Genomic DNA, 25,360 nt, shown 5'->3' with positions numbered 1-25,360 from the left:
TTTCAGACTTTCAGATTACTTACTGTTTGATGTTAAGTACAATGATCTGCAGCAAGTGTCTCTGAAAGTCAAGCCATAAACTTTCCAAAAATGGAGATACTCAAATATGGCAGGTATGTCTGACAACGTGTGCTTAAGTTCCATACTGGAGCTCTCTATGGGCATGTTCTCAATAGCCCTTTAATTTCAAATGGTTTCGTTCAAACCATGATTGTGCTTTTTGAAGGGATCTCCCAACAGTCTCACCTTAGGGTTTAAATTGAGCAGTTGTCTTGGACCATGCAAACTGGATTCCTTTCAAATGAAACTAAAGCAGAAGATACTCTCTAGAAGAGCCTCTGAAGACACCCAGCCACTAACAGATGTCTGTTCTACAGGATCAGTCCAAGGTAAGCCCCCAAGACACATACAACACAGACAGCAGGTCCTCTACACCAACTGTTTTGCCCTACCAATGTGTTCCTCTTGGATTGCACTGCTTGCTACTGTAGAAACATGTAGCCAAAATCATGACTGAAATAACACTTTCAATCTTTGACCTAAGAGTTAGAATTCATGTGACACTAACATTTCAAAGTCATACACTAAAAACTTTTTCATTGTGGGCTGCAGTCACAAAATAGCCTTATGCTTTTGAAAGCATATTTATGCTCATTTATGCATAAGTATATAGGGGAGAAAGCCTATATAGGAGTTTTCACAAACCTGTCCATGTTTAAGTTGGTCTTTAGGAGAAAATTCTAACAGATCTTCTGAGGACAGGATTGTCTTCATTTCAGCCATGTCCTTCTCAAACACTTTCACATGAGATTCAATGGCATCCAGTTCCTAGAGTTTGCGAAGAAAGAATATTTGTAGATAGTACAAATACCAAAGCCAGCTTGAAATTCTGCCTTTCGCTTAAATTTAAGAAGAAATAATAATAATAATAATAATAATAATAATAATAATAATGAAAAACAAGTGTAGCATATGCAGGATATGTTAATGGATGCTACCAAGCAAAAGACTAGTTATTATAAATGATGCATCATCATAACTTCCGGAGGAATTAAGTATCTAAGGACACCTGGTCTGTTTTAAACCCTGAATATGGAACTAATCCTTAAAAAATCACATTATAAATTGCCAGTAGTGACAAGACACTTTTCCAGTGATGATAGCTACCAGCATAGGAAACAGGTCTAATTACACTGTTGCAGCTTCCTATATGCAAAGTCCTATGTCAAATGGAAAATGGATCCATACACAACACAGCTGCTTGTGAACTCTCATGGAGAGAGTCACAGAACAAACTAGGTTGGAAAGGACCTTTGGAGGTGTCTGGTGCCCATCATAGCTGGTTGTTTGGGGCCTGATCCTGTTGAGATTTAGGTATCTCCTGGGATGGGGATTTTACCCCGACTTTGAGCCCCGATTTAATGTTTGACCAATCTCACTGTAAAAAAAAAAAAAAAAAAGAAAAAATCCTTCCTAATGTGTAGATGGAATTTCCTTCATTATAATTTGGGTCTGTTATTGCTAATCTTTCCTCTGCACACTTCAAGAAGAATCTGGCTCTACCTTTTCTACAGTGTTCCATTATGTAGCAGCAGACAGCAGCAATACCCACCCTCCCAGCCCCAAACTGTTTCTTCTCCAGGCTGAACTGACTCGGGTTTCCCAGCCTTTCCTCCTATATTCTGTGCTACAGCTCCCCAACCACCTTGGAGGCCTTCCTGGACTCGCTCCAGGTTTGTCTGTGTCTTTCTTACACTGGGAAACCTATCCTGTTTCCCCAAAAATAAGACCTACCCCAAAAATAAGGCCTAGCATGATTTTTCAGGATGCTTGAAATATAAGCCCTACTCCAAAAATAAGCGTTAGTTACAGTTCATTAAAAAAGCCAATTTAAATAGTGTCCAGGCAGCCATACATGTAAAAAATTAAGTTTTGGAGCAAAAATTAACGTAAGATCCTGTCTTATTTTCAGGGAAACAGCGTAATACTGAGCACAGCACCCACATATGATCTCACAGGACGCAACAAGAAAGGTCACTCCCATGGACCTCCTGGCTCTGCTCTTGCTCAGGTAGGCCAGGATGCTGTTGGCCTTCTTGTTGCCAGGCCACGCTGCTGGTCAACTTGCTGTGCCCCAGAACCACCGGCCCTTTTGGCAAAGCTGCTTTCTAGCTGGTTGGCCCCCAGCCTATATCGGTGTTTGGTTATGTTCCCTCCTGGGTGCAGGACTTCACATTTGCCTCTATTGAACTTCAAGATGTTTCTGTCAGCCCATTTCTCCAGCTTGTCCAGGTGCCTCTGAACAGCAGCCCTGCCTTCCAGCAGGATAAGCCCTGTTCATTTGTCCGCCAACAAGCTCTGCATTTCTCCTCATAAACAAGGAGTGTCATCAATACTCCTGAACTTTACAGCTCAATTAGATACCAAATACCTTCCGATGGTTTGTTTCCAAACAATTAATTTAGTCACTTGGCACACCTACTAAAACCAGCACACCTCTTCTTCTACGCAGGCAACATAAGTTCTATTGCATAACATATGATGAAGCTCTGATAAAAAGCACTTATATATGACCCAAACTTACATCAGCCACATTCTGGATCTGTGGAAGGATCTCTGCTATCTCATGCTGTAAAGTCACCACTTGATCATCTATTTCATTTAGCTGTTGCATTACACTATCTGTTTCGAAGACCGGTGTTAGCTCCTCCAGCTCCAAGTAAAAACTGTGTAGAAGATTTTGCTTTTGCTCTGAGTCTTCCAAAGCCATCTGGAGACAAAATATGAGCTTAGTTTGATCCATCGATGGTGAACATGAAAGTTTCATGGAGGACCAGAAGGAATCAGTTTTAATATCCAGTATGTCACTGACCGTTGCATATATTCCAAAAAGCTTAGTTCAGACTAAAACACTTCACTCATAAGGGAACCGAACAGCTGCATCCTGCAGGCAGAAAACTGAGAGGCTGATGCCTTTATTTTAAGGAATCAGTTAGATAAAATAGGTCCACATGAGCATGACAAAAGGCATGAAGGGGAAGACTGCAAACTCAGAGAGGTCCCACCCCCAAAAAAAGAAAAGTATGAGATCCTGGAGGAGATTCCTCTCCAGCTTCCGTGTCCTGGTCAGGCTGACCCCAAGTACATGAACAGGACACATCAGTCACCCGAAAAGGGTTTTCTGCACACCAGTCTGCAGACCACAGATGTAAAAAAATGCTCCAGAAAATATCTGGCCAGCTGTGCATGATGGGAAGATTCTTCCCATCTCCTGCAGCTAATGGGATGAGCTTTAGGATTAATTACAGCAAATGTCTTAAAGAAGAACAGTAAGAGTTGCAAGAAATGCATGTGATCCACTTGCCTCTGTGGCATACAAAGGAAAGAACTGAATGCACATCTCAGCGCTAACGCAAGCCTTAGGTGCATTGCCAAATTCACTAGTTTCCCAGCCCAGAACACATAAAACACTTCAAATCACCAACACAGGAGACAATAAGCTTTTGTCACAAAAACATTCAAAGATTTTAGAAACCACAATCTCCCCATTGTGGCTACATGCTCTGTAACATATCAGTCTACAACAGTCAGCTACTACTTGTAAAGAACTCTTATTAGTTTTAATACAAAAATATATGTTCAGAGCACCATCTTTCTCTCTTGACTTAAGCCAAGAAGCGGCTGTATAGAAAACTCAAATTTCAAATATGAAATTGCCAGAAATCGTCTTGGCACTTGCCTGGCCCTGACCTTCTCTGTAATATTAAAAACATTTGATTCTTGAAATTACCAACCATAATTACCAGACAAAGTGAGAACCGCTTTCCAAACCACAATTCACTTCAAAGTTTCCAACTGTCACACAGACATCAAAATACCACTTTACTCTTTTTGGGTAAAACACACAATACAGATAGTACTGAATATATTCAGGCAGTAAAAACTGATTATAGCCACACAGTAGGGTAATAGAAGACAATCACAGATTTTTGGAAGATGGATGTACTACAGTTCAGCACTTTGACAAGATAGATATGTCCAGCCTCAAAAAGTATATTTTTTATATATTTCATGTCAACTACAACTATTTTTCACTTTAAGGATTTACTGAAAACAGTAAATTCTTTTCATTAGTAAGACTTAAGAACGCAAAATTCTGTCTGTACAGACCAAATGGTTCTAACAAGACCATATATCTGCATTAGCACTTACTTGAAGGTCACCAGTATGTTTGCGTAAGCTTTTTGCAGAATCATGTTGAGTATCTGCTCTCAGCAAGCAGTTGGTGTTTTCTATCCAAACTTTCACATTCTTCAAGAGTTCATCGTATTCTTCCATCTTGTTGGCAGCCTAGGGAATGACAGGATTTTACCAAAAGGCACAAATGCATTTCTATTCACTGTATAGGATAAATGCATCTATGGACAAGATTAAAAGAAAACTAGATGCACTTTCATCAAGGTCAGTTAAATTAGTATGGTGAAACAAAGCTACAAGAAGCCAACACTCGTACAGCAGGCTTTGGACTCTTTACTCATTTCACAGCCTTTGATGATGTCTTATGTAAAGCCTTTATTTTGGTGGGGCTTTTTTGTTTGGTTGGTTGGTTTTGTTTTGTTTTATAAGATGTAACAAAAAAAAAATTACATTTTCATGTACCTTGTTTAAAATGGCAGTTCTGCGCTCAGCGAGTTGCGAGACCTGTTGGTACTGCTGAAGGGGGGTCACTAAGATATCCATCAGCTCCTGTGCGTGGCAGGAATCCTGCTCCACTATATCATGCACTTCTGCATCTAGTTCATTAAGTTTGTAATGCCAAAGATCCAGCATATCCCAGATTTGCTGCGTGTGGAGAGAGGGGAAATGAAATATAAGGTCAGGCTCAAAGATAACAGCAGAGTTATTTGTTCTTCCCGTGGGGTCTGTGCAATTGCAAAGATTTTGGAACTGATATGGTGAGAACGGAGCACTCTGCAGCTACCGGTATGATTCACAGTCGAAAAAAGCACATATTTTCCTGTGAGAAAGAATTGGGAAATATTCACAAGCTAAATGCTTGCTTGTACTTCTACTTTTACAGACACAGAATGAATGGAGGGCCAATTTATGCTCCTGCTAAAACAGACTCTGTAGGAACAACCAAAAATCTTTTAACACCCACAAAAATTTTTGGGAAGATTACCTTCTGAACTTCTTTGGCTTTTGCAATGTTTTCACTCTTCTGTTGTAACATTTTTTCAATAGCTTGAAGGCCGTTGTTAATAGTTTCTGCTTTTCTTTTCAGCACGTACTGAGGAGATCTCTGCAAGATTTCAAAACTAACCTGTCAGAGTAAAGAGAGAACAATAGGGGAGATTACAAAGGTCTGCTTGTTTCTGTGCATCACTTCACCAGAAATATTAAAGTTATTTTTATGTTTCTCTTGATGAATCACTTAAAAACACAGGAATGGAATTACATTTGCAGGGAAAAGCGTTAATGTGAGTCAGTTCAATGTTTGCACGTTGTTCAATAATGTCCTCGCACTTAAAAACAACTTGTCAAGAAAGGCAACCCCTGAAAAAACAAACCATGCGACACAGCAGCTCCCTGGGTGCTTCACTTCAGATGCCCCGTTCTAGTCTGTGACAGAAGCTGATTGTGTTACACCATGGAAAGGGTCACATTCGGATTCGTGCTGTAAGAAACCTGGAATGACACCTTTATGTGTCAGCTGGCAGCTATAACTTCCATGTAAGAAATAAGGGAATATGGAAGTGCATCAATATATAGTGAATTTCTAAATGTATATTTAGAGTTTTATTACTAAAAGAATGTATGTGGAACTTAATGTGACTCTGCAGAACTCCACAGAAATAAATAAATAGAAAAAATTAGTACACTGGAGGTCCTGATTTTCTATGTAAAGAGAAAAATTTTCCATTAAGCTGAAGTTGAGTAATCGCCTGAGCACAGAACTGCGCGACACTGTAAGGGTACCAGGTTATGATGGACTAGATGAAGTGCAGGTAGTGAGAAAGTCCTTGCTCTTAGCTCAAAGTGACCTCTTGTCTTACTAAACTCTGTTCACTTTATGGTCAGCCAAGCACCAGGAAACTGTTAAATCATGGTAAATTCCTTGTGTGCTGCAGCCATAGGGTTTACGGGGCATATGCACATTGCACAGCTTCATGCTGCATTGATGCAAAAGATTTCTAGTTTAGTAGTTATTCTGGTTTGAAGCTCCTTATACTGAAATACTTTATCCTTTTCACGGGAGGAGGAATTAAGATCATTATTTAGTTAATAAATTATTCATCCATGTTTATTTCTTAATTTTATTAACATTATTTATTATTTAGAGGTTGCAGCATGTAGTGTCAGTCCAATATAATAATACCCATAGTAAGGTTCTGTACTGATAAAAGCGCATTAATCAAAATAAATACATAGCAAAAAGAATTACAGTGCTCCTCTCAAATTCTCATGCTTATACAAAAAAAACTATGAAGCCCAGTCTGTCCACTAAACACTTGACCATCACTACTATCCTGGAATACACCGAACATGAAAAATTATTTATGTTTGTAGTGCTAGTTTCCAAAACAGAAGAGAATAATGTATGAACGATGTGACACGGTTGGAAATGAGAAAGCAGACCAAGCACTGACTTCATATCTGTCCTCAGAAAAAACGCTCCATCTGTCAATGCCCTGGTCTTCAGTAGGGTGGGATTTTAATTTCAAGACTTCTTACTGGGATAAATTTATTATCTTTTTAACATAACATGCATTGCCTCAAAAGTACCATTCATTTTCATTTTTAGGTTAGTACATTTAAAAGAAAGCAGAATGCCATTAAATATGACAAGTTAATTCAATTTCACACATTCTGGTATCTCCTACTATGTAACTAAACTGATCTCCAGTTCCGCTAAGATTTATTTTGTTTCCTAAAAACAGTTTTAAACATTCTAAGATAATTTATATTGTTTTCCATTATCTAAGTGTGAAAAGCAAACGTTACCTAGTTTCCAGGACCAGTTCTTCCACCCTAACATGTAATGTGTGCACTGGGATAATCTTTTATCTCAGTGAATGAAACAGTAAACAGCAAAAAAAAAACCCCAAAGCATAAATACTTTTTACTTCCCTTCTTCTCTCTCTCGTCTGAAAAGACTGGTTCAACTTTGAAACAGAAACCACAAAGTTAACCAAATTAAAACTAATAAGATGTAATGAATATGTCTCTAAATATTTAATGCAACATAAAATGAATGATCTGATAGACACTAACGAGTAACTGGATTTCAAAATTGTTTTATTAAGCTTTCTAGTTTTATCAAATTAACTGAGATTTAGCCTTTAAAATTAGCATTAAACCTTATTATTTCTGAAATAAGAGAACGGAAAGCTTTTTCTTTTTTTAAAAAATTAACATGAATGAATAAACAATAATAATTGCACCAAGATAAAATCTGACCTCAAACTTACAGTATTACTCCATTTTCCTTTAACTTTGCTTTCACTTAACTGTTTATAGCCATTGTAGGTTTAAAAAAAAAATTGCAAAAAGCCGAGGCAGTGTTATTTAGTTATTTAAATTCCCTGACTATTTCTAATAGAATGCAACGATGTCTCAAGGGGTGGTAAAAGAACCATGCTGCAATACACTACCATGTGTGCAAATTAGATTAAAAAAATCCAGTTTCAAATTCCTCTTTTAACACAGTTTCAAAAATTTCTCCTCGGTTAAGCTATAAAAACTTCCCAATCAACTTTGACTACTAGTCAGTTTAAGAATCAGGCTGGATAGAAGACAGGATCCATATCATATCCAAGGCTTTATTGCTAGTGGTTCTGCCACATCATCTTTTAACAGAACAGAAAAATATTATTTTCACATCGCTTACTGCAAAGTTATTCTAAAAGGAGACAGTTAACAGGAGGAATCTTTCCTCATGCATACATTTTCACCAAAAGGAAAACACAAATGAAAATAATCAATGTTTCAAGTTGAAATTCATAGTTACAAGTCATTAAATATCGCTGTACTTATCTATACATTACAAAAAGGTAAATATGAAAATTATATCAACAGTTACCTTCTCTTCCAGGTCTTGCAATACTTTCTTGCAGTCCTCCAGCTGCGTTTCGATCTCTGCAGGAACTATTGTATACATTTCAGAATACTTGATCTGCAGTTTCTCCATGATATCCTTTAGAGTTTGACTTTCTCTATCGATCACAGTCTGAACCTCCTACAAAATTAAGAACAACTTCAGCAGTTTTACCTAGTTTTTACTGAGTGCATCTGCATATGTGTATACATACATATGTGTATATATATATAATATACATACATGTTGTGTTCTATATTTCCTACCACAATTGTGATTTGGAAAAGTTGTTTTTGTGATATCAAACCTAATTTGACTACGTCTGCAAGCAGATTAACTTTGAGAAACACTCATTTAATCAAATTACGCTTTTCAATCTTTTTTTCAGAATTAATTAAACTTGATACTACCCCATGTCAGGCAACTGACGCACTGATGTTTATTGACAGGTATAGCAAACCATTTGAAGTGCTCCTATGTTAAATTTTAACCTTTGTACTCTCCCTTTTGCCAAAAGTGCACTTTCTCTTTGAAAGATGTTTAATAGCCAACGTTCATTCCTTCATTATTATAAACAACACAAAGGCCACAGAAAGCAACAGGTTTCAAGCTGAAGTGTCTGCTTTCAGGCAATTATGCAGAGCAGCACAGCAGGCTCCTTTCAAAACAGTGGTTTCCAGTTCTGCACAAAGAATGTCGGGTCTATGAGATAAAAGAAACTTGAACAACTGTCTACAGCCTGTGGCCTAGAAATAAAATCTGATCCAAGTCCTCTTGCAGAAAGAATGAAGAAACTCATTTGTTTTGAAGGTTTTCTAGAATTTCAAGTTGGAAAGTTCTGTTTGGTTGCTTTATGGTTCCTTTTCCCAATGCTCAGCTGTTTGAGAAACTCAAATGTTAACCCAAGATATTGGGGAAAAAGATCTAAAGCTCCTATCAGGCAATGAAAGACACTAAAATTAACATACTTTGCTTTTTCAGTCGGGGTAATGGTAATCCATTAACTCCTAGTCTTCACTTGGGAATCTTTTCCCTCACACAAATACAGTGCACAAAAGAAATATGTAAAAATATGTAAAACTCTGAGATTGATTTATTTCCTGTCATCCCACGACAACTGGGTCCGATATTAAAAAACTCAAAACCACAAACAGCTGTGTGCCTCCTTCCACCATAGAGAAGGTTGTTGTTGTCAAATGGCCCAGTTAAGGTTTTGCCAGGATTTACAGGAGTTTAGAGATTCCCTGACTTGAATTGGAAAGAATCAGTTACATTAGCCTCCAAAAAAAGCATGTCTCTGCAAACTGGTTTCTATATACAAATGTATGTTTACATTTCGCACCTTATTTAGCTGGAAAGCAGATGTCTGTCAAAACTGTCCCAATTTTTTTCCTAGGGGACTAGATGATATCACTTCTTTTTGCATATTCATCTATCTTGGCGAGTTAAAACTTTGCCACCTGACTAACCTGGATTTGTCATCTGGAAGTGAAATAGGCATTTCCATTCAACGAATGCCCCAAATAATGCTATAGGTTTTATAAAAAGTAGGTTGTCTTCGGAAGTAGGGATTAAATTGCCCTGTGATTTTGGCTAACTAGTGTTTGTATTGGGTAAAACAAAGGAATTTTTCAGTCCTTGCAGCTCAATCTTTTCAAAAGGAACAGGACCGCTGTGACATTCTGCTACAAAGAAATGACTTTTGGGTGAGTTTAGGTGCTTGGAGTAGCACAGTTTTGATGTGAGGAAAAAGAGCAGGCATCAAGCACTTGCAGTGGTAACATTTCCTCCTGGATACAAAGAACTCAGTAAAAGAGCAGACCCAAGTCTAAATGCTAATTCTAAATAATTTAAAATAGAAAAACAGTCCTTTCAGACAAATCCACAAGGTTTCACCATGGTAAGGTTGGCTCAAGGTTTTTCAGAACTTCCTAAAGATGTAGTTCTCATTTCTCTCTCATGCTAACTGATAAGAAAATGTTCATATCTGCCACAATGGTCTTTGGCTTCTGTACTTTTTCTAGCCCTTTACCAGCTTCAAGCATCCACCTTCTAAGGAAAATATATGCGTGGTACTCTCAACTAGTTTTTATACAAAACTTAGCAAAAAGAACCCAAATTTGTAATAGAACTTAGTAGGCTAGAATAAATAAACTATGAAGTTCTATAGTTAAAAGATAACTCAATTAAATATAATTAGAAATAAATTTTTGATAAAGATTTAAAATTTATGATAGTAATACAAACACAATAAGAATAAACTGAAACAAATATAATTAAAATAATAAATATATAAACTCACAGTATTAGGAATAACAGCATTTCATAAAGTCAAGAATTCAAGGAAGTGTAACAAAAACATACTGAAATGATAGAAATGTATGGACCAGGTTGCTGCAGCGTGCTGGTTGCTGTGGTCTTGATCACAATTTGATTTCTAAAATGCATTTACCAGGTTAACCTCCTGATGTGGGACATCAAATCTAGAGCATCTGAAGCTGCTCTGGCTGGGTATGCAGAGGGAGAAGGAGCGCAGGATGTACATTAAACAGTCCTTCCCAAAAGGCATGTAACAGGCTGGGAATCTGTCTCCCATCTGGAAAGACTTCCATGCCTGATAACTGGACCACATAAAGGGAGAGGAATGCAAACCACTGACATGGCAGGGCCAGTCGTATTGTGCTGAGCCAGAATAATTATCTTTAAGTCAATGTGCATGTGTATATACTTTGCCACTAATTTTATTTGGAGAAAGTTCAACATAAAAGAAAACATATTCCAAATATCCCCACACAATAACAAAGCCGTTACCAACCTCAAGTTGTCCTGCCTTGCCACCAGCGTCTTGTACCAACACAGACGCAGCATTCTGTAATGCATTTGTCACAGCATTTATTTCTTCAGTGATCTTGTTCCTCTCTCCAATCTCAGCTTGTACAGAATCCTTATGGTCTTGAGTCTTTTCATACAACCTACGAAAGATTTCCAGCAAGAATACATTAACTGTTAGACTCTACACTATGTAAGAGTAGTCAAAGAGCAGGCTTAACATAGATATTTAAAAAATATATATGCAGAACTGCATTTGTCTGTATTTTGGTATTATTTTCTGTAACTAAATCTCTGAGTTTCTGCCCTTTCTTGTCTCAGTTTACTCAAAAACGAGTCTTTGGATACTGCGAAATAAAGTATCTTTGCTAGTTGAAATAAGATAGCATGCATATTTAAACAGCAAACAGAGCTCAGGTTCTCAGAGTCGTAAGACGCTGGCAGAGAAGACGACATTCACAAAGATTTCCATGTCAAAAAGCAGGCATAGAGAAGGGCGAGTACAATCACAGATTTGTAAAAAAATTTGTGAGACAAATTTTAAATAGTAGCCCTCATTCAGAAAGGCAAAATTTGCATTGTTGCAAAAAGCCCAAGGTCTGATTTTCTTAAGAGTGGAAGACCCACATATCTCATTCAAGTTCACAAGAGTGAAGTCGACCTTCATCCCTTCTGATACCTTCTACATTAGAACACAAATTGCAGCCCACACCCAACATGGCCAAGGCTCAGGTCTTCTCCATAACCACTATCTCCCAATGCTAATGCTGGAAACAGCAGGTGGGTGAGATGGAGCATTGGTCTGTCCCAGTAGGGCATTCACTATCTTTTTAAGTGCCTTAAAGCTCTCTAAGAAATAAATAAAATGCTGTGCTTATAAGTAGTCCCATGTCATGTCTCCAAAAGAAATTTTACACCACTTACTTTTTACAGCGATCCTGCATTGCCTTTATCTCACATAAGGCGGGAAGGGCAGCTTCTGCCTCAATATTTTCAGATGTATTCAGGATGTTTCTTATTCGGTGAAGAAGTAAGAGTAACAGGAGCTGTTGCTGGTTGATGTTTTCCTCAAATGAGTTCACAAAATCTAGTAATTCTACCAGTTCCTCTCGGGTGGCCTTCTCTTTCTCTTTAAGACCTTCTGGCTGTTCTTCCTGGAGCTTATCGAGAATTATTGTTTCTCGTTCCAGCTAAGTAAACAGCATGTCAAAGCGTGAGAAAAAATGCTTTTTTATTCCATCACCTGAAGTTACATTGTTCATTTACTTATATGCATGACTAAGTACTGGGAATTACATAGCCAGAGAGCTTGAACCTCTGAGGTGTGCCAAGACATTTGAGTTTGCTCTAACGAAGCACATAAACACACACAGTTGTTCTGTTGTCAGAGAATTTGTACTAGAAATATCCCCATGATTTTGACTCCAGGTTCAAGAAAGTCTGGGGATAACTAGCTGATCAGTGGGTGTGAAACAATGTTCTGCACTGATCTCAGCCCTTTACATGTCATTTTACTGTGGGCCCCATCCCTAGTTCATTCCCCAAAGCTGTTTGTTGAGCGACTCACCTCTTCATTGATGAATTTCCATTCCTGCTTCAGTTCTTCACAGTTAATTTCCAGCCCTTTCGCTGCCTCCAGCAAACCCAGCCAATTTTCCCACAGCACTGTTACAGTCCTGCCCAGTGCCCTGTCACTTCCCTTGCACAATCTCATCAGCTCTCCAGAGACCTGCCTCAGCTTGACAAGATCATCTTCAGCCGACTCAATGTTGGAGACTAAAATCTTATAGGAAAAAAAACCAAGTAAACAATAAAAAATACAGTCAGGAGTGTTAATGAAGCATTCAGTGACATGATTAGGATCCTCTAATAAAATGGCAATCACTCCACTGAGCTGCTTAAATATGGTTGTAATGAGAGAATTTTGTTGGCTAAGAGTGCGGAGAAAGATGGGGTAAATAAAACAAACAAACCAAACAGAAGAACAATGTGCCCGGGCAATTAGGTTGTTCTTCTTTCTGGTTATTTGGAAGGGAAGAGAAATGAGCAGATTTTACAGATATATAAAATGAGAAGCCTGTAATAGGATGAGCACTAAAGGAGAAGGCAGCAAAGAGGTTGATTATAGCAGAGGTCTGGTGGGGAGGCAGCAAGAGAGTCCTGGGTGGGGAAACTGGAAATCCTCTGATTTTTACTTCTGAGGGAAAGCAAGAGCAATGTTAGAAATTTGATCAGCCCTGGTCCTGCAAAGACACGAGGCAACTGAACAGAAATGCAACACTATCTCGAGCACAGATAACATTTCGTTTCTACAGCAATAAGATGTACTCATTTTACATGGTCTATTATAATCTGTGGTATTCTGTAAAATATATTATGTGGTTTTATACATACATAAATACGGGATAAAGAACTTCACTTCTTTCTACTATGATATCATATGGTGTGCATGGCTGCTACATCCCAGTTTTGCATGAGCTTTTCAAGTTTTTCAGAGCCCCTCTTACCTTGCTTTCTTCTAAGTGCTCCAAAGCTTCTTTATATGACATTGGTATTTGAGACAAAGACTGTCTAAGCATCTTTTCCAGTTTGTTAAGATTATCACACACCTTGTCTTTGGTTTTCATGTAGCTTTTGTATTTTTCAAAATACCTGTATGAAACAAATTATAGACCAAGTAAAACCAACCATAATGTCCTACTAGAATAAAAAACAAATCTTCCGAACTAGTAGTCCTTACTATTTTGCTAGTTATCTTCAACTAGCATTTGTTATACACTTCAGGTCTTGTATCTGAGATACTTTAGAGATGCAGGTACAAATGTCCCAGAGGTAAAGAAATATAAGCATGTACACCCATGTATCAGCCATGGCACTGCTCAGAAGAATTGTATATCTGGATCCAAGTCTCCATCCTCCTCAGACATTCCCAAAAATTAGTTCCTAGTTTGTGGCACACGTTCTCTTTGTCCCTATGATGTGTAGTCTGTACAATTCTTATTTCTATATCTTATCATTTCTATTACCAAAGCCTTTAAAGTCATCCATTTCTTTGTTTATAAAAGCAGATTTTAAGGTTATGCTCGACAGAACCAGAGCACTGGAGTATGAGCAAGCAATTTAAAAATCCTTTATCTCCCAAACTTTTTCTGTATATGTATCTGAAGGCCCTTCAGATCTCTTCCGTACCTATATTTACTTTCTCAAACCATCAGAATAGCCTATGGAAGACATGCATTAGGGGCCCTCTGAAATCTATTATAGCCTGCATCAGCACTGGAGACTGTGCAAATGTGCTTTCTTCTGATTCTGGCACCATATGACACTCAGTTGAGCCCCATACGTACTTTTTAGAATATACTAAAAACACGATTGCATTGTAAATTATCAGCAATATGGTTATTGTCTGGTAATTTTCCTTCCATTACGATCACATCTGGGAACAACAGAAATTCTTACCGTTCTTTCTGCTGAATTACCTGGTTCTATCATCGGTCCAATTTCTTGTAATAGGAACACAATCTAGGAGGATCTCTTAAACCTACCTCTGTTCATCAGCTTCTTTCCTTTGAGCCTTCTCCCTTAATGCCAAAGCCTTATTGACTAGTTCAGTCAAAGTATTTTCCAGACATATTTTGTCTTCTGGTTTCACTAGATTTTTCAGCCTGGAGTCCAGGTTTTCTATGTTAGCTTTTGCAGAGTTGAACTCTTCTTGTTTCCATTGTGGGGTTTGACAAACCTCCTCTGAGCTACTCAGCTTTGCTGGGGAAGACTTGACTTGAGCTTCATAGTCCTCAAGGAACCTGGCAGCCCTCTGAACAGCCTCAGTATAAAGCTCACCAGTCTTACATGCCTCCTCCAGAGCACTCTGGAAGTGTTAAAAAGACAAAGGAACAATCAAGAAAGGCTGCTGTGCTCCTCTAGATCACCAGATGGTCTTCTAAACCCTCTTCTTGTATGGATATATACACAGAATGATGTGTGACTTTGCCAGCTCTTGGATTCCCACAGGGTAGAGAAACTTTGGTGTTGTAACTTACCACACAATAACCAAGCAGTGAAGGTGAAGTACAGCAAACCAGGAAATCCAGTAGCAGGACCATAAGTCCACCAGGGACCCTGAGTCCCTCCCCCTGTTATTAGCTACCACCTCATATTTCCTTGTTTGTACCCACTGATCTCTCTGGCAGTCAAGACACAGGTCTTCTTGACCAGACCAGAGTTCCAGAACATCTCTGCTGTGAAGGTCACCACTCTTCTGGCTTCTAACAAATTTATTCACTCTTTCTCCTTGTATTAACACTGTCCTTTTCCATCCATTAAGTCTACCTCCAGCCTCATTATATTTCTCAGCCAGATTTCCCACTTGCCCTCCGCTTACCAGGTTGAGCAAATTCAGTTTTACTACGAACTGCCCTCAACTCTCCTCGTCCCTCTAACAGAATCTGTTCCAGTTTCAGTGGACCTTTCCTGACAAAAGCATCAAGAATCACGTCAATCTTCCAGCAATGCTTTATCAATGCCTTATATACTGTGCTACAGCCTTGGATCCCAGTTGCCTTTCCTTTGCTCACCCTCCACATCGGTCTGACCTGTGCTTTACTCTCCTTGATCATTCCCAGCTGGTAAGCTTTTTCTTTATAGCAGAAACAAAGGAACTTCTGTTTTTTTCATCATTGTTACTATTGATAAAGTTACGTAAAATCAGTCCCTAGAATAATTCCAGCACAACTGCACCAAGCCTCAATATTTCAACACAACTTCCTCCTTCCTCCCCTTTACCTTTCTTTCCTTGTGCTAATCCCCCCTGCTTGATTATAATCCAACTGAATACAACTAACTTCATTGTCTCCTTAGTTTCTTATCATGATTCCCATCATATCCACCAATGCAGAGATGATGATGGGCCAGTTCAGTTATTAGAACAAAAGGAGGATATAAGTCATGAAAATATAAACACTACAGTCATAGACATCTAATCTAATTATGGGGAAAAGACGTATGGCTATACCTTACTTTTATTAAACATACTTACAACACGGGCAGCAATGTCTGTCTTCAGTTGTATTTCATGATCTTGCAGTGTCTCTAATTTTGTTTCTATACCAGCAGTAAGAGGTTTTTCTTCTTGGTTTTCCCTCTCTTTTTCCATTATACATTTAATAGCAGAAAACTTTGCTTGCATCATGTTCTGAATTGCTTCCCATCGCATATTTTCGTAATGCATTATTTTTAAGTCTAACAGAAGTGGCTGCTGGAGCTGTAATTGAATATGCTTTATGATGTGGAATATATGTTCTACTTCATTCTGGATATCTTCCTTGCTTACACCCTGGAGACCAGAGACCAAGTTTTGAAGAAACTGATTCAATTCCTCAACATCTTTCTCTAGGGTCTTTATTTCTTGCCTCTTAGATTCTTTCAATGGTGTATCAAAGACCTCATTTTTGTTTATTTGATTTGCTACCTCCTGGGTTAAGTACAAGATTTGCTGAACTGTCTGACACAGAATCTGTGCAGCTATAAGATTCTCAGCAGGAGAAGAGCTAGAGCTATCATTTATGACGTTAGCTTCTTTTCTTACAGTTGATGTCGCAGTTTGGATTTTATTTAGCAATGCCTGAATCCTATCACATTCCCTAACAACATTATCAAGGCATATTATCTTCCCTTTAATCTTATTTTTAATTTTAAAAAATTTAGTTTGCAATTCATCCACCTCCCGTGAGTCCCATTCTAGACCTACACATTCAAAGATTTCTTTGTACTTCATTATTTGTGACAAATTGGACTGAAAAGCTAATACTTTTTCTTTCAGTGCTTTGCATTTATCCTTCACTTCCTGCTTGGCACCTAATATTTCATCTTCTTCCAGGTTCATTTCACCAAAGTGTAAAACATTAAGATCTTGCTGCAGTGAAGTTATTCCTTCAGCAAACTCTTTGTAAACACCTATCTTTTTTTCTACTTCACGAAGTTTACCCTGAATTTGCCTCTGTGTCTTCCTTGCTCTATTCTTCAGACTTCTTAATTGATCAATCAAAAATAGTTGTTCAGACAGGCTCAGTTCCCCAGCTGTGACCTGACCCTCTTTACAGTGGGATGAGATAAGCCCTTCTATTTCCTGTACGTCCTTTAAAATCTCTTTTAAAAGGCCATGTTGATTGATTAATTCTGACCACGTGCTGGTTTGGTTCACGTCAGGCCTGGCAAGCATCTCAGCATTTCGAAGCTGACAGTGAACTTTCTCTATTTCTGCAGTAAGTCTTTGCCGCTCCTCCAGCTGGAGCTCTAGGTGCTGTAATCTTTGAGCTGATTTTAAAACAAGAGCCTTGTATGAATTCTGCAACGCTTGTAAAACGAAGGTCATATCAGAGATCTCCTCTGGCTTCAAGTTCGGAGCAATGTGCTGGAGCCCATGATCCAGTGATACAATTTCAGGCTCTCTGTTTAGAACTTCGGCTCTCATAAGCTGACAACTTCTGATCTGTGATTTAACATCACTGGGGAAAAGTGCTGCTTTCTGATCAAGAGAAGACAGGGAAACTTTGACCCATGAAATATTTTCTTTCAGCCTCTTCATCATTTCATGTTTCATGAGAGCAGTACCGGTGATCTGAACATCTTCTTGAGGAGTTTGTTGCACGGATAATGCTTCCAATTTGCTCTGCAAATCATATATAGAGTTCTCCAAAGCTGCCTTCTCTTGATCACTCCAAATTCTTTTCATCTGCAGTTCAGTCCTTCTTTTTAATAGAGAAAGGCCATGCTTAATGTCCTGTACCTCTGTGGTCCAAAGTACAGGGCATTTGGCTTTTCCTTCAGCTGAGGAACGTAACTCCGCTTGTAAATACTGTTCTTGTATCAGTCTCTGAATATCCTGTGCTTTATTCATAAGCAGGTTAAATTCATCGATTTCTGCCACAACTTGATCATGTTTCTTTTGCACGGTTTGTTCCATGTGTTGCCACCATTGCTCCAGTCGCCTCATCTGGCTTTCGGTTAACACTTTGTCCATGCATGTTAAATGCTGAGATAAACCTTCTTGCTGAGTTTTCAACTGGTTTAAGACATCTCTTTCTTTTTGTAAGGACTCTATGCATGCCTTAATTTTCTCCAGAAGAACTGTATTGTTCATAGGACCCCTGTCAAAAAATACAAGTAGTGTTTAAAATAAAAATTATCATAAAATATGGACTAGACATATTTTTAAAAGAGAGTTTCACTGTATAAAAAAATTATTCTCTCACTTAATTCATATGTATCTCTCAATGTTCTCTCGCAAATTTCCAAACCACTGCTGCAGTATTATAATTTCTTGCTTATCTGTACAGCATTAGTTATTTTTAGCTACCTCTACAGGAAACATATATTCTAATCTAAACTCTCTGAAATTGTAGTATATACTAATATAGAATGCGTCATTTCCTAAAAGAATGTAGCCTCCCTTTAAAGTTACAATAAATAAAATTTTAAAAATCCACTATAGTGCTAAGTCATCTCTAAGAGAATCAACAACATTTCATGGTTATTTCTGATTTACAATGAAGATAAAACTTAGTTATAAGAAAAACTTCAAAAAATCCCATTAATTCACGATTAATTTGGAGAAGTTTATCTACTCATCTTTTATTTCCAGAAGTATATTGAAATTCCCACCTAAAACATATTTAGCAGCTAGATTTTTATTATTTTTTTCAATCTCTTTGTTGCAAATTAACATTTTTATAAATTATTTCAAAGATTTTCAAATTATTGTGATAGATTACTGTAACCAATAAGCTAGTTCCATGTTTTGTGTGCATTGGTTACCTCTGAATTGGTACTCTAGACTTATCTATTGCCACAGAATTCTTCCTATCAAAAAAGGTTAATTTTCAGAATAATAAGATATTTCCCTCAGAAAAAAAAATAGAACTGATGAGTCCTTGAAGAAAAATTAGTATTTCAAATCTGCCATATTTTTGCAAACAATATTTTAATACCTTTTTTATATAGGTTTTTAGCACAGCAACGATTTCTTTGGTTTGCCTAAAAAGAGCAGATGTTGCTCAAGGATAGCAGCAAATCACCAGAAATGCTTCTGTTTAAGGCTGGTTAAATTACAAACCTATGAGACTTCTCTTGCTATGGAACGTTAATGAGATGGATAACACACCATATTCTTGTCTGAGCATTATTGAAGTATGGCAAGAAATTCAGCCTAGAACCACATTTGTCCTGCAACCTATTAACAGAAACTCACAACTTTACAGAATCACAGAATCACAGAATGTTAGGGATTGGAAGGGACCTCGAAAGCTCACCCAGTCCAATCCCCCTGCCAGAGCAGGAACACCTAGGTGAGGTTACACAGGAAGGCGTCCAGGCGGGTTTTGAATGTCTCCAGAGAAGGAGAGTCCACAACCCCCCTGGGCAGCCTGTTCCAGTGTTCCGTCACCCTCACTGAGAAGAAGTTTCTTCTCACATTTAAGTGGAACCTCTTGTGTTCCAGCTTGAACCCATTACCCCTTGTCTTACTGTTGGTTGTCACCGAGAAGAGCCTGGCTCCATCCTCGTGACACCCACCCTTTATATATTTATATATTTATATATTTATATATTTATATATTTATATAATATTAATATATTTATATATTTATATATTTATATAATATTTATATATTTATATATTTATATATTTATAAACATATATATTTATAAACATTTACTTACATTTTTATGTTATCTTTCTCTGTCGACAAATTTTTCATTGAGGACTGTGCAGCAGAAAGATTTTTCTGGTACTCATTAATTAAACAGTACTGTTGTTGCTTCACTGCCTTAACAGCATCGAGCTCTCGAAGCAGCCTGTCCCAGCAGGGCGCCGCGGGCTCGGGGCTTTGCAGCTCTGCTCTGTTTGATCCTGTTGCATCGGGAAACACTTCTTGACTGTGACACAAAGATTTCACTTTCCACGTTTCCAGTTCAGTTTGTAATTTCTACAATCAAGCCCACCGCAGAGATAGGATTAAAAGAGGATCTTAAACACTTTCAGCACAAAATACAGTTAAATGCTGATAGATCTACAAACATATGCTTGCTCAGTCACACACAAATGAGCACACGAGCCTGTGCACATCATGGAAGGACACATACAATCACAGGTGAATCTACAACTGCATTCTAGAAGAGCAGTACAAAATATGGTATGTACATGGACATATTTGCATAAAGGCACAGTGTTCATAGATTACCTGACGAATCGTGCAACAATATATGCAACAATTTTGTTTTGTTCAAGTGAATCATAATTCTGTAGGTGTGTCACTACATTAACAATGCGGAATGGCTTTGCACTTTCCATACCTCCAGCTCTTTTAGTTGTTCATTTATGAGCACGATATCCAGCTCAGCCACTTCATTTTTCAGCTCATTGACCTTTTGTTCCTCTTCAAAATATTCAGTATTTACTTGCACTCCAGGAAATAGTTCCTTCTGGACAACCACTTCTGCACCTGTGTACTACAACGCAAAACAGGATTCTTATTTCTGAAGGTCCTAAACCAACAAGTTTTCTGACTGCAACACTTGGCTTTGCATATTTAAGCCATGCCTGAATCCTGCTGTGGCTTCCCCCACAACCTCTGTAGGTCAAACAGGACCCAGATGTTGGAACCTCCATCACTAACCCCCACCTCTGCAGTCACCGTGGCTTGCCAGCACTGCTCAGATAGCTATGAAATCTCTGTCCATCGATTTAAGTTTGAAACTCTGACATCCCCACCTTCAAATAACATCCTCCCTGCACCCATCTCTGCTACTGAAAAATTCACAGGTCTCTACTGTCTTTTCCCCCTCCTCCTTAAACGGTCATGGACCTTTAACCTCTTCTCACACCCACATTCCTTCTGCTCAGCACCTGCTTTGATATACTGCTGTGTCCTTCACCAGGACCATCTCTTCAACTGTTCTTCACAGAGCAGCTCATGCCTGAAGCATCTTGGCTGTGACACAAAGGCACAGCTGCTACCACCACAGGTGCTATCCAAGATCAGGGTAAGACGAGAGCATTAAGGGAGCCATGTCTCAAGCGGGGTGGGGAGAAAGGGAATGGGGGGCTCCAGAGGCAGTCCCTGGCATGGCCATCTGTTCCCACAAGGACAGAAAGACAAGTCACTTGGATGTGGCCAGATTTAATAGCCCATCAGCTGAGGTCATTGCCCAAGTGGATGCTCTTAGCCAGCCCCAGTTCAGATGCAAAACAAAATCCTCTGAAACACCTTCAGCTACTGCAGACAACAGCATAAATGAAATGTCATAGGCTTATTGGATCACAAGGTGATACCTTAAAAGTCTTTCTGCATTTCTCTTCCCACAGTACCTGTCTATAACTGGTGTAAACTGGGATCTGTTCCACGTATAAACTTCACGGGAGCGAATGCATACAAATATACGGATATGACTACAGTGTGAGCTTCTCCATGGTACCAACATATAAAATGAGCGACAATAAAATATTATTGTTTGATAAACTTACTGTATTGGTACTTTAGATACTATTTACTAGGAAGCAGACAGCTGTCCCTTCAGCCATATTACTTGCACGGTGTAACTGTCATCTGTCTCTCTGTGGTCATGACCTATCCAAAATATACCTGCTCTCAAATGTGGGAAACATAGCCCATTGTAGACATTATCAGAAAATAATACTTCTATTTATTTGAACTCTTTCGGTTATTTTCAGTCAAGACTGAAGTGGAACACTCATGAAATAGTCAATCAGAGAACTTTTCCACTTCTCTCTTTACACATCTGTAGCAGTTGCATCAATTCAGACACAAGATTTAATCTTAAGAGACTTTGGAGTGCCATAGAACTGAAATAAGCAGAAAAACTCAGCTAAGCTATCAGAGAGTGAGGAGGAAATCCACTTTACCAGATTGAAATACAAACACATCAAAACACACAGAAAAGTAAGTGCCCTGGCACTAAGAGGCTAGTGTATAGCCCACAGTCTAAATTCTTTCTTATCCAACACCTTCCTCAGGAAATCAGCAGAACCTACCTCCCCTTCCTTTCACAAGCTACAAATTATTTGAATACAAAGACTTAAAGATTAAAACCTTTATCAATGATCTAGATGAGGGGTTGGAGTGCACCCTCAATAAGTTTGCAGAAGATACCAAACTGGGTGGGAGTGTTGATCTGCTCAGAGGTAGGAAGGCTCTACAGAGGGATCTGGACCAGCTGGGTTGTTGTGCTGAGGCCAGTTGTATGACGTTCAACAAGGCCGAGTGCCGGGTCCTGCACCTGGGTCTCAACAACCCCAGGCAGCGCTACAGGCTTGGGGAGGAGTGGCTGGAAAGCGCCTGGCAGAGAGGGATCTGGGGGTGTTGGCTGACAGCAGCTGAACATGAGCCAGCAGTGTGCCCAGGTGGCCAAGAAGGCCAACAGCATCCTGGCTTGTATCAGGAATGGTGTGGCCAGCAGGACTAGAGAACTGATAGTCCCCCTGTACTTGGCACCGGTGAGGCTGCACCTTGAGGTTTAGATTGGATATTAGGAAAAATTTCTTCCCTGGAAAGGTTGTCAGGCATTGGAACAGGCTGCCCAGGGAAGTGGTGGAGTCGCCATCTCTGAGGTAGATGTGGCACTTAGGGACATGGTTTAGTGGTGGACTTTGCAGTGTTAGGTTTATGGTCGGACTTGATGATCTTAAAGGTTTTTTTCCAACCTAAATGACTCTTTGATGATGATATTGTTCTTTAAATGCTTTTCAATAGTACCCAGTATGATCTTCTCCATAATTTCTCCAGGAACTGAGGTTAGACTAACAGGTCTGTAGTTTCCTGGGTCTGCCCTCACCCCTTCCTTGTAAATTGGAATAACATTGGCTGGCTTCCAGTCAGCAAGGACCTCTGCAGACTATCAGGACCTTTGAGAGGTTTTGTTGGGGTTTCCAGTTAGAGCAGATGTGCAAGTCCCCCGTAAGACCTGCCAATGGACAGGCCAGCCGTGGACCTGCCTATAGATTTAACTGTGAAGATTAGATCTGGCCCTACCTTCAATTTAAGAATGTGGTGACCAAGGATCAGCAGTCATTGGGCACTTGTGATAAAACACCCTAATTCTTAAAGAAGTATAGACTTAGTGACATCGTTTAATAACATGCCTTGTTATTCTTTCAGCTTGAATTCCTTCTACTTTTACTATTTTATTTATTTTCTTATGGTGGATCACCTTTGGATTTCAGTTTTCTGATCTGCCTTCCTTATGATGGCAGAGACTATCACAGCTAACTGTAATAACATGGAGAGAAGTTGTATTGAATAACAATTTAAGGAGAAACTCTAAATATCATAATATAAATACCAATTATGGTGGCTCTGAAACGCAATATTGCTCTTTTGAGCAGATCCACTGAAAAATATGATGTAGCTAACACTTTGGATAAAGTTCAAAACTACCACAGATATAAGGCAGAACTATACACAATGGTCTTGATTTTGATGCGACAGTAATTGCCTCTTCTTTTATAACAGAACTTCAGCTGAAGTGCATGTGGAAACAAAAATTCAATGACTGACAACTTCAGCTTGAAATGACAGAATGTGGGTTACCTCATGTGCAGAAACCAAACCATCTTTCTCAGATGCTGCAGATTTCAGGACCCGACTCTTCTGGCACACGCTTTGTTGAATCTGCTCCACATCTTCTCTATACGACTGATTCTTCACATCACTAGCTTTCTCCTTTTAGTGTAAGAAAAATAAAAGAAACAAGTAATCAAAAAGCCCTAATCAAGCCTGCTGAGTAGTAATTACAGTGCTTGAGATGACAAAGTTATGAAGCCCATAATTATAGGTAGATGAGGAAAACCACAATTACATCTCATAATTTATTGTGGGCAAGGTTATGGCCAACGAAAACATTTAGAAGAAGCAGTTCTGTAATTCTGTTATAAATTTTTAGAAAAATGGCAGATCACAAGAGTTCTTCCTCTGACCTACACTGTTCATGTTTCATTATTCTAAGCAAGGACCATGAACTGTGTACCCCCTAGATGCAGTTTTGAATGCATGTTTTTAAAAGCTTAGCTTTTTCCTGAGGCTCCAATCATATACTGTAGACAGAGAGTCTGTGGTTAGACACCCAGCCAATTGATTACCAGGCAGGATATTCCTCTGGGCAGCCCAGGGATTTGCTCTGTGTACATGCTCAGGTATTTGCTGACTCTAAGTTCTGCCTGAGTTTGTTTATCATCTGAGGACAGATGAAATAAAACAGCCACCTACACAAGATAAAGAATGGCAAATCCTTACAGCATGACCATGGTGCAGAGAACAGCATCGGGGACCTATCCGTGCTGCACGGATACCTGAGCTAGCGGTTGCAAGTCAGATAGGATAAGGAATGAAAGTAGCCCACTCGCAACCCAGAATGAACAAATTTACCCCAATTCTCAGCAAGCTCATGAGTGCACACTGCGCTCCATCTTGTCACAAATATGCTGCTTTCAACATCTCACACATTTTGTTAAAACTGAAAGTCCGAGAAATGTCTTCTCTATAACACCCCTTCAGAGAGAGTATGACAGCAACGAGACCCCTGTGAGCCTCCTCATCTCCAACAAGAACTGAGGCTCTTCCCACTCATTTTGGCTCCAGCATCTAAACACTGCTCTAGATTGTCAAAATTCCCCTTGTACCAGGGTGCACCAAACAGGACACAGCATTTTAAATGCGGCCTCACACATGGAAAGTAAATACATAAATACGAAATCTAAACAAACAAAAGAAACTCAAGCAAAATAACAGTATTCAAGCAAAATGGTAAGAAGACTTCACAATACCTCCAGGTGACTTGGAATGCAATATGCTCAGCAAACCACTAATAAAAAAAAATTGCCTCCCTACTAATTTTAAATGTATGGAAAAGGATTCAGGGAATTAACACATACTAAGCATACAGCACATCAGACCAAAACAGCTCAGTGTAACTTGAGGTTTTTATTATTTATTTATTAGTAGTATCCTCCCCACTGCAACTAAACTGTCTACATATACCCTCAAGTCCAATCACTCTTGTGTAATCTTACGTCCAGTTACCTCTGCCAGGTGGGTTTCCATTCTTGTTTCATCACCTTCAATACCAACACCATCCAGATGCCTTTCCACTTCTGCTTCCCCACCCTGAACAGCATTGTCCAGAACATCCTCTTGGACCCTCTCATGTTTGTCTGTACCTGGGATCTCTTTATCAGCCTCACCCTGATTTGAAAAACACAAAATGTTTATAGCCAGTAAAGTCACCGTCAAAAATCTAAGTTTACTAAGGAATAACACACTACACAAACTCTATCTTCAGTTTAGCTTAATAAATGAAGGAAAAGGCTGAGGTAACTCAAATTCAGAGTCTCTTGGAAATGTCTGCTCAGATAGTTTGCTGTAT

General features: G+C 38.9%; 1 protein-coding gene across 4 annotated transcripts in view; it reads right to left on the bottom strand.

Moving 5' to 3' along the window:
- SYNE2 (spectrin repeat containing nuclear envelope protein 2) overlaps positions 1–25,360 on the bottom strand; it is a 198,803-nt gene that overhangs the window by 98,827 nt on the left and 74,616 nt on the right. For all 4 annotated transcript variants that reach the window (XM_065635633.1, XM_065635635.1, XM_065635637.1 and 1 more), the window contains 16 exons: positions 25,018–25,179; positions 23,530–23,661; positions 20,276–20,431; positions 19,643–19,908; positions 15,963–18,072; positions 14,473–14,795; positions 13,435–13,579; positions 12,495–12,710; positions 11,852–12,117; positions 10,914–11,070; positions 8,084–8,239; positions 5,183–5,323; positions 4,660–4,842; positions 4,213–4,350; positions 2,585–2,770; positions 706–828 (listed from right to left, as the gene is read on the bottom strand). In XM_065635633.1, the coding sequence (XP_065491705.1) occupies positions 706–828; positions 2,585–2,770; positions 4,213–4,350; positions 4,660–4,842; positions 5,183–5,323; positions 8,084–8,239; positions 10,914–11,070; positions 11,852–12,117; positions 12,495–12,710; positions 13,435–13,579; positions 14,473–14,795; positions 15,963–18,072; positions 19,643–19,908; positions 20,276–20,431; positions 23,530–23,661; positions 25,018–25,179 (4,860 nt within the window). The remainder of the gene's footprint in view (positions 1–705; positions 829–2,584; positions 2,771–4,212; positions 4,351–4,659; positions 4,843–5,182; positions 5,324–8,083; positions 8,240–10,913; positions 11,071–11,851; positions 12,118–12,494; positions 12,711–13,434; positions 13,580–14,472; positions 14,796–15,962; positions 18,073–19,642; positions 19,909–20,275; positions 20,432–23,529; positions 23,662–25,017; positions 25,180–25,360) is intronic.

The sequence above is a fragment of the Caloenas nicobarica genome, chromosome 5 (assembly GCF_036013445.1).
Source record: "Caloenas nicobarica isolate bCalNic1 chromosome 5, bCalNic1.hap1, whole genome shotgun sequence".
NCBI classification, from domain to species: Eukaryota; Metazoa; Chordata; class Aves; order Columbiformes; family Columbidae; genus Caloenas; species Caloenas nicobarica.
The sequence above is the reverse complement of the archived record's forward strand: the minus strand, read 5'-3'. Positions and strand labels throughout refer to the sequence as shown.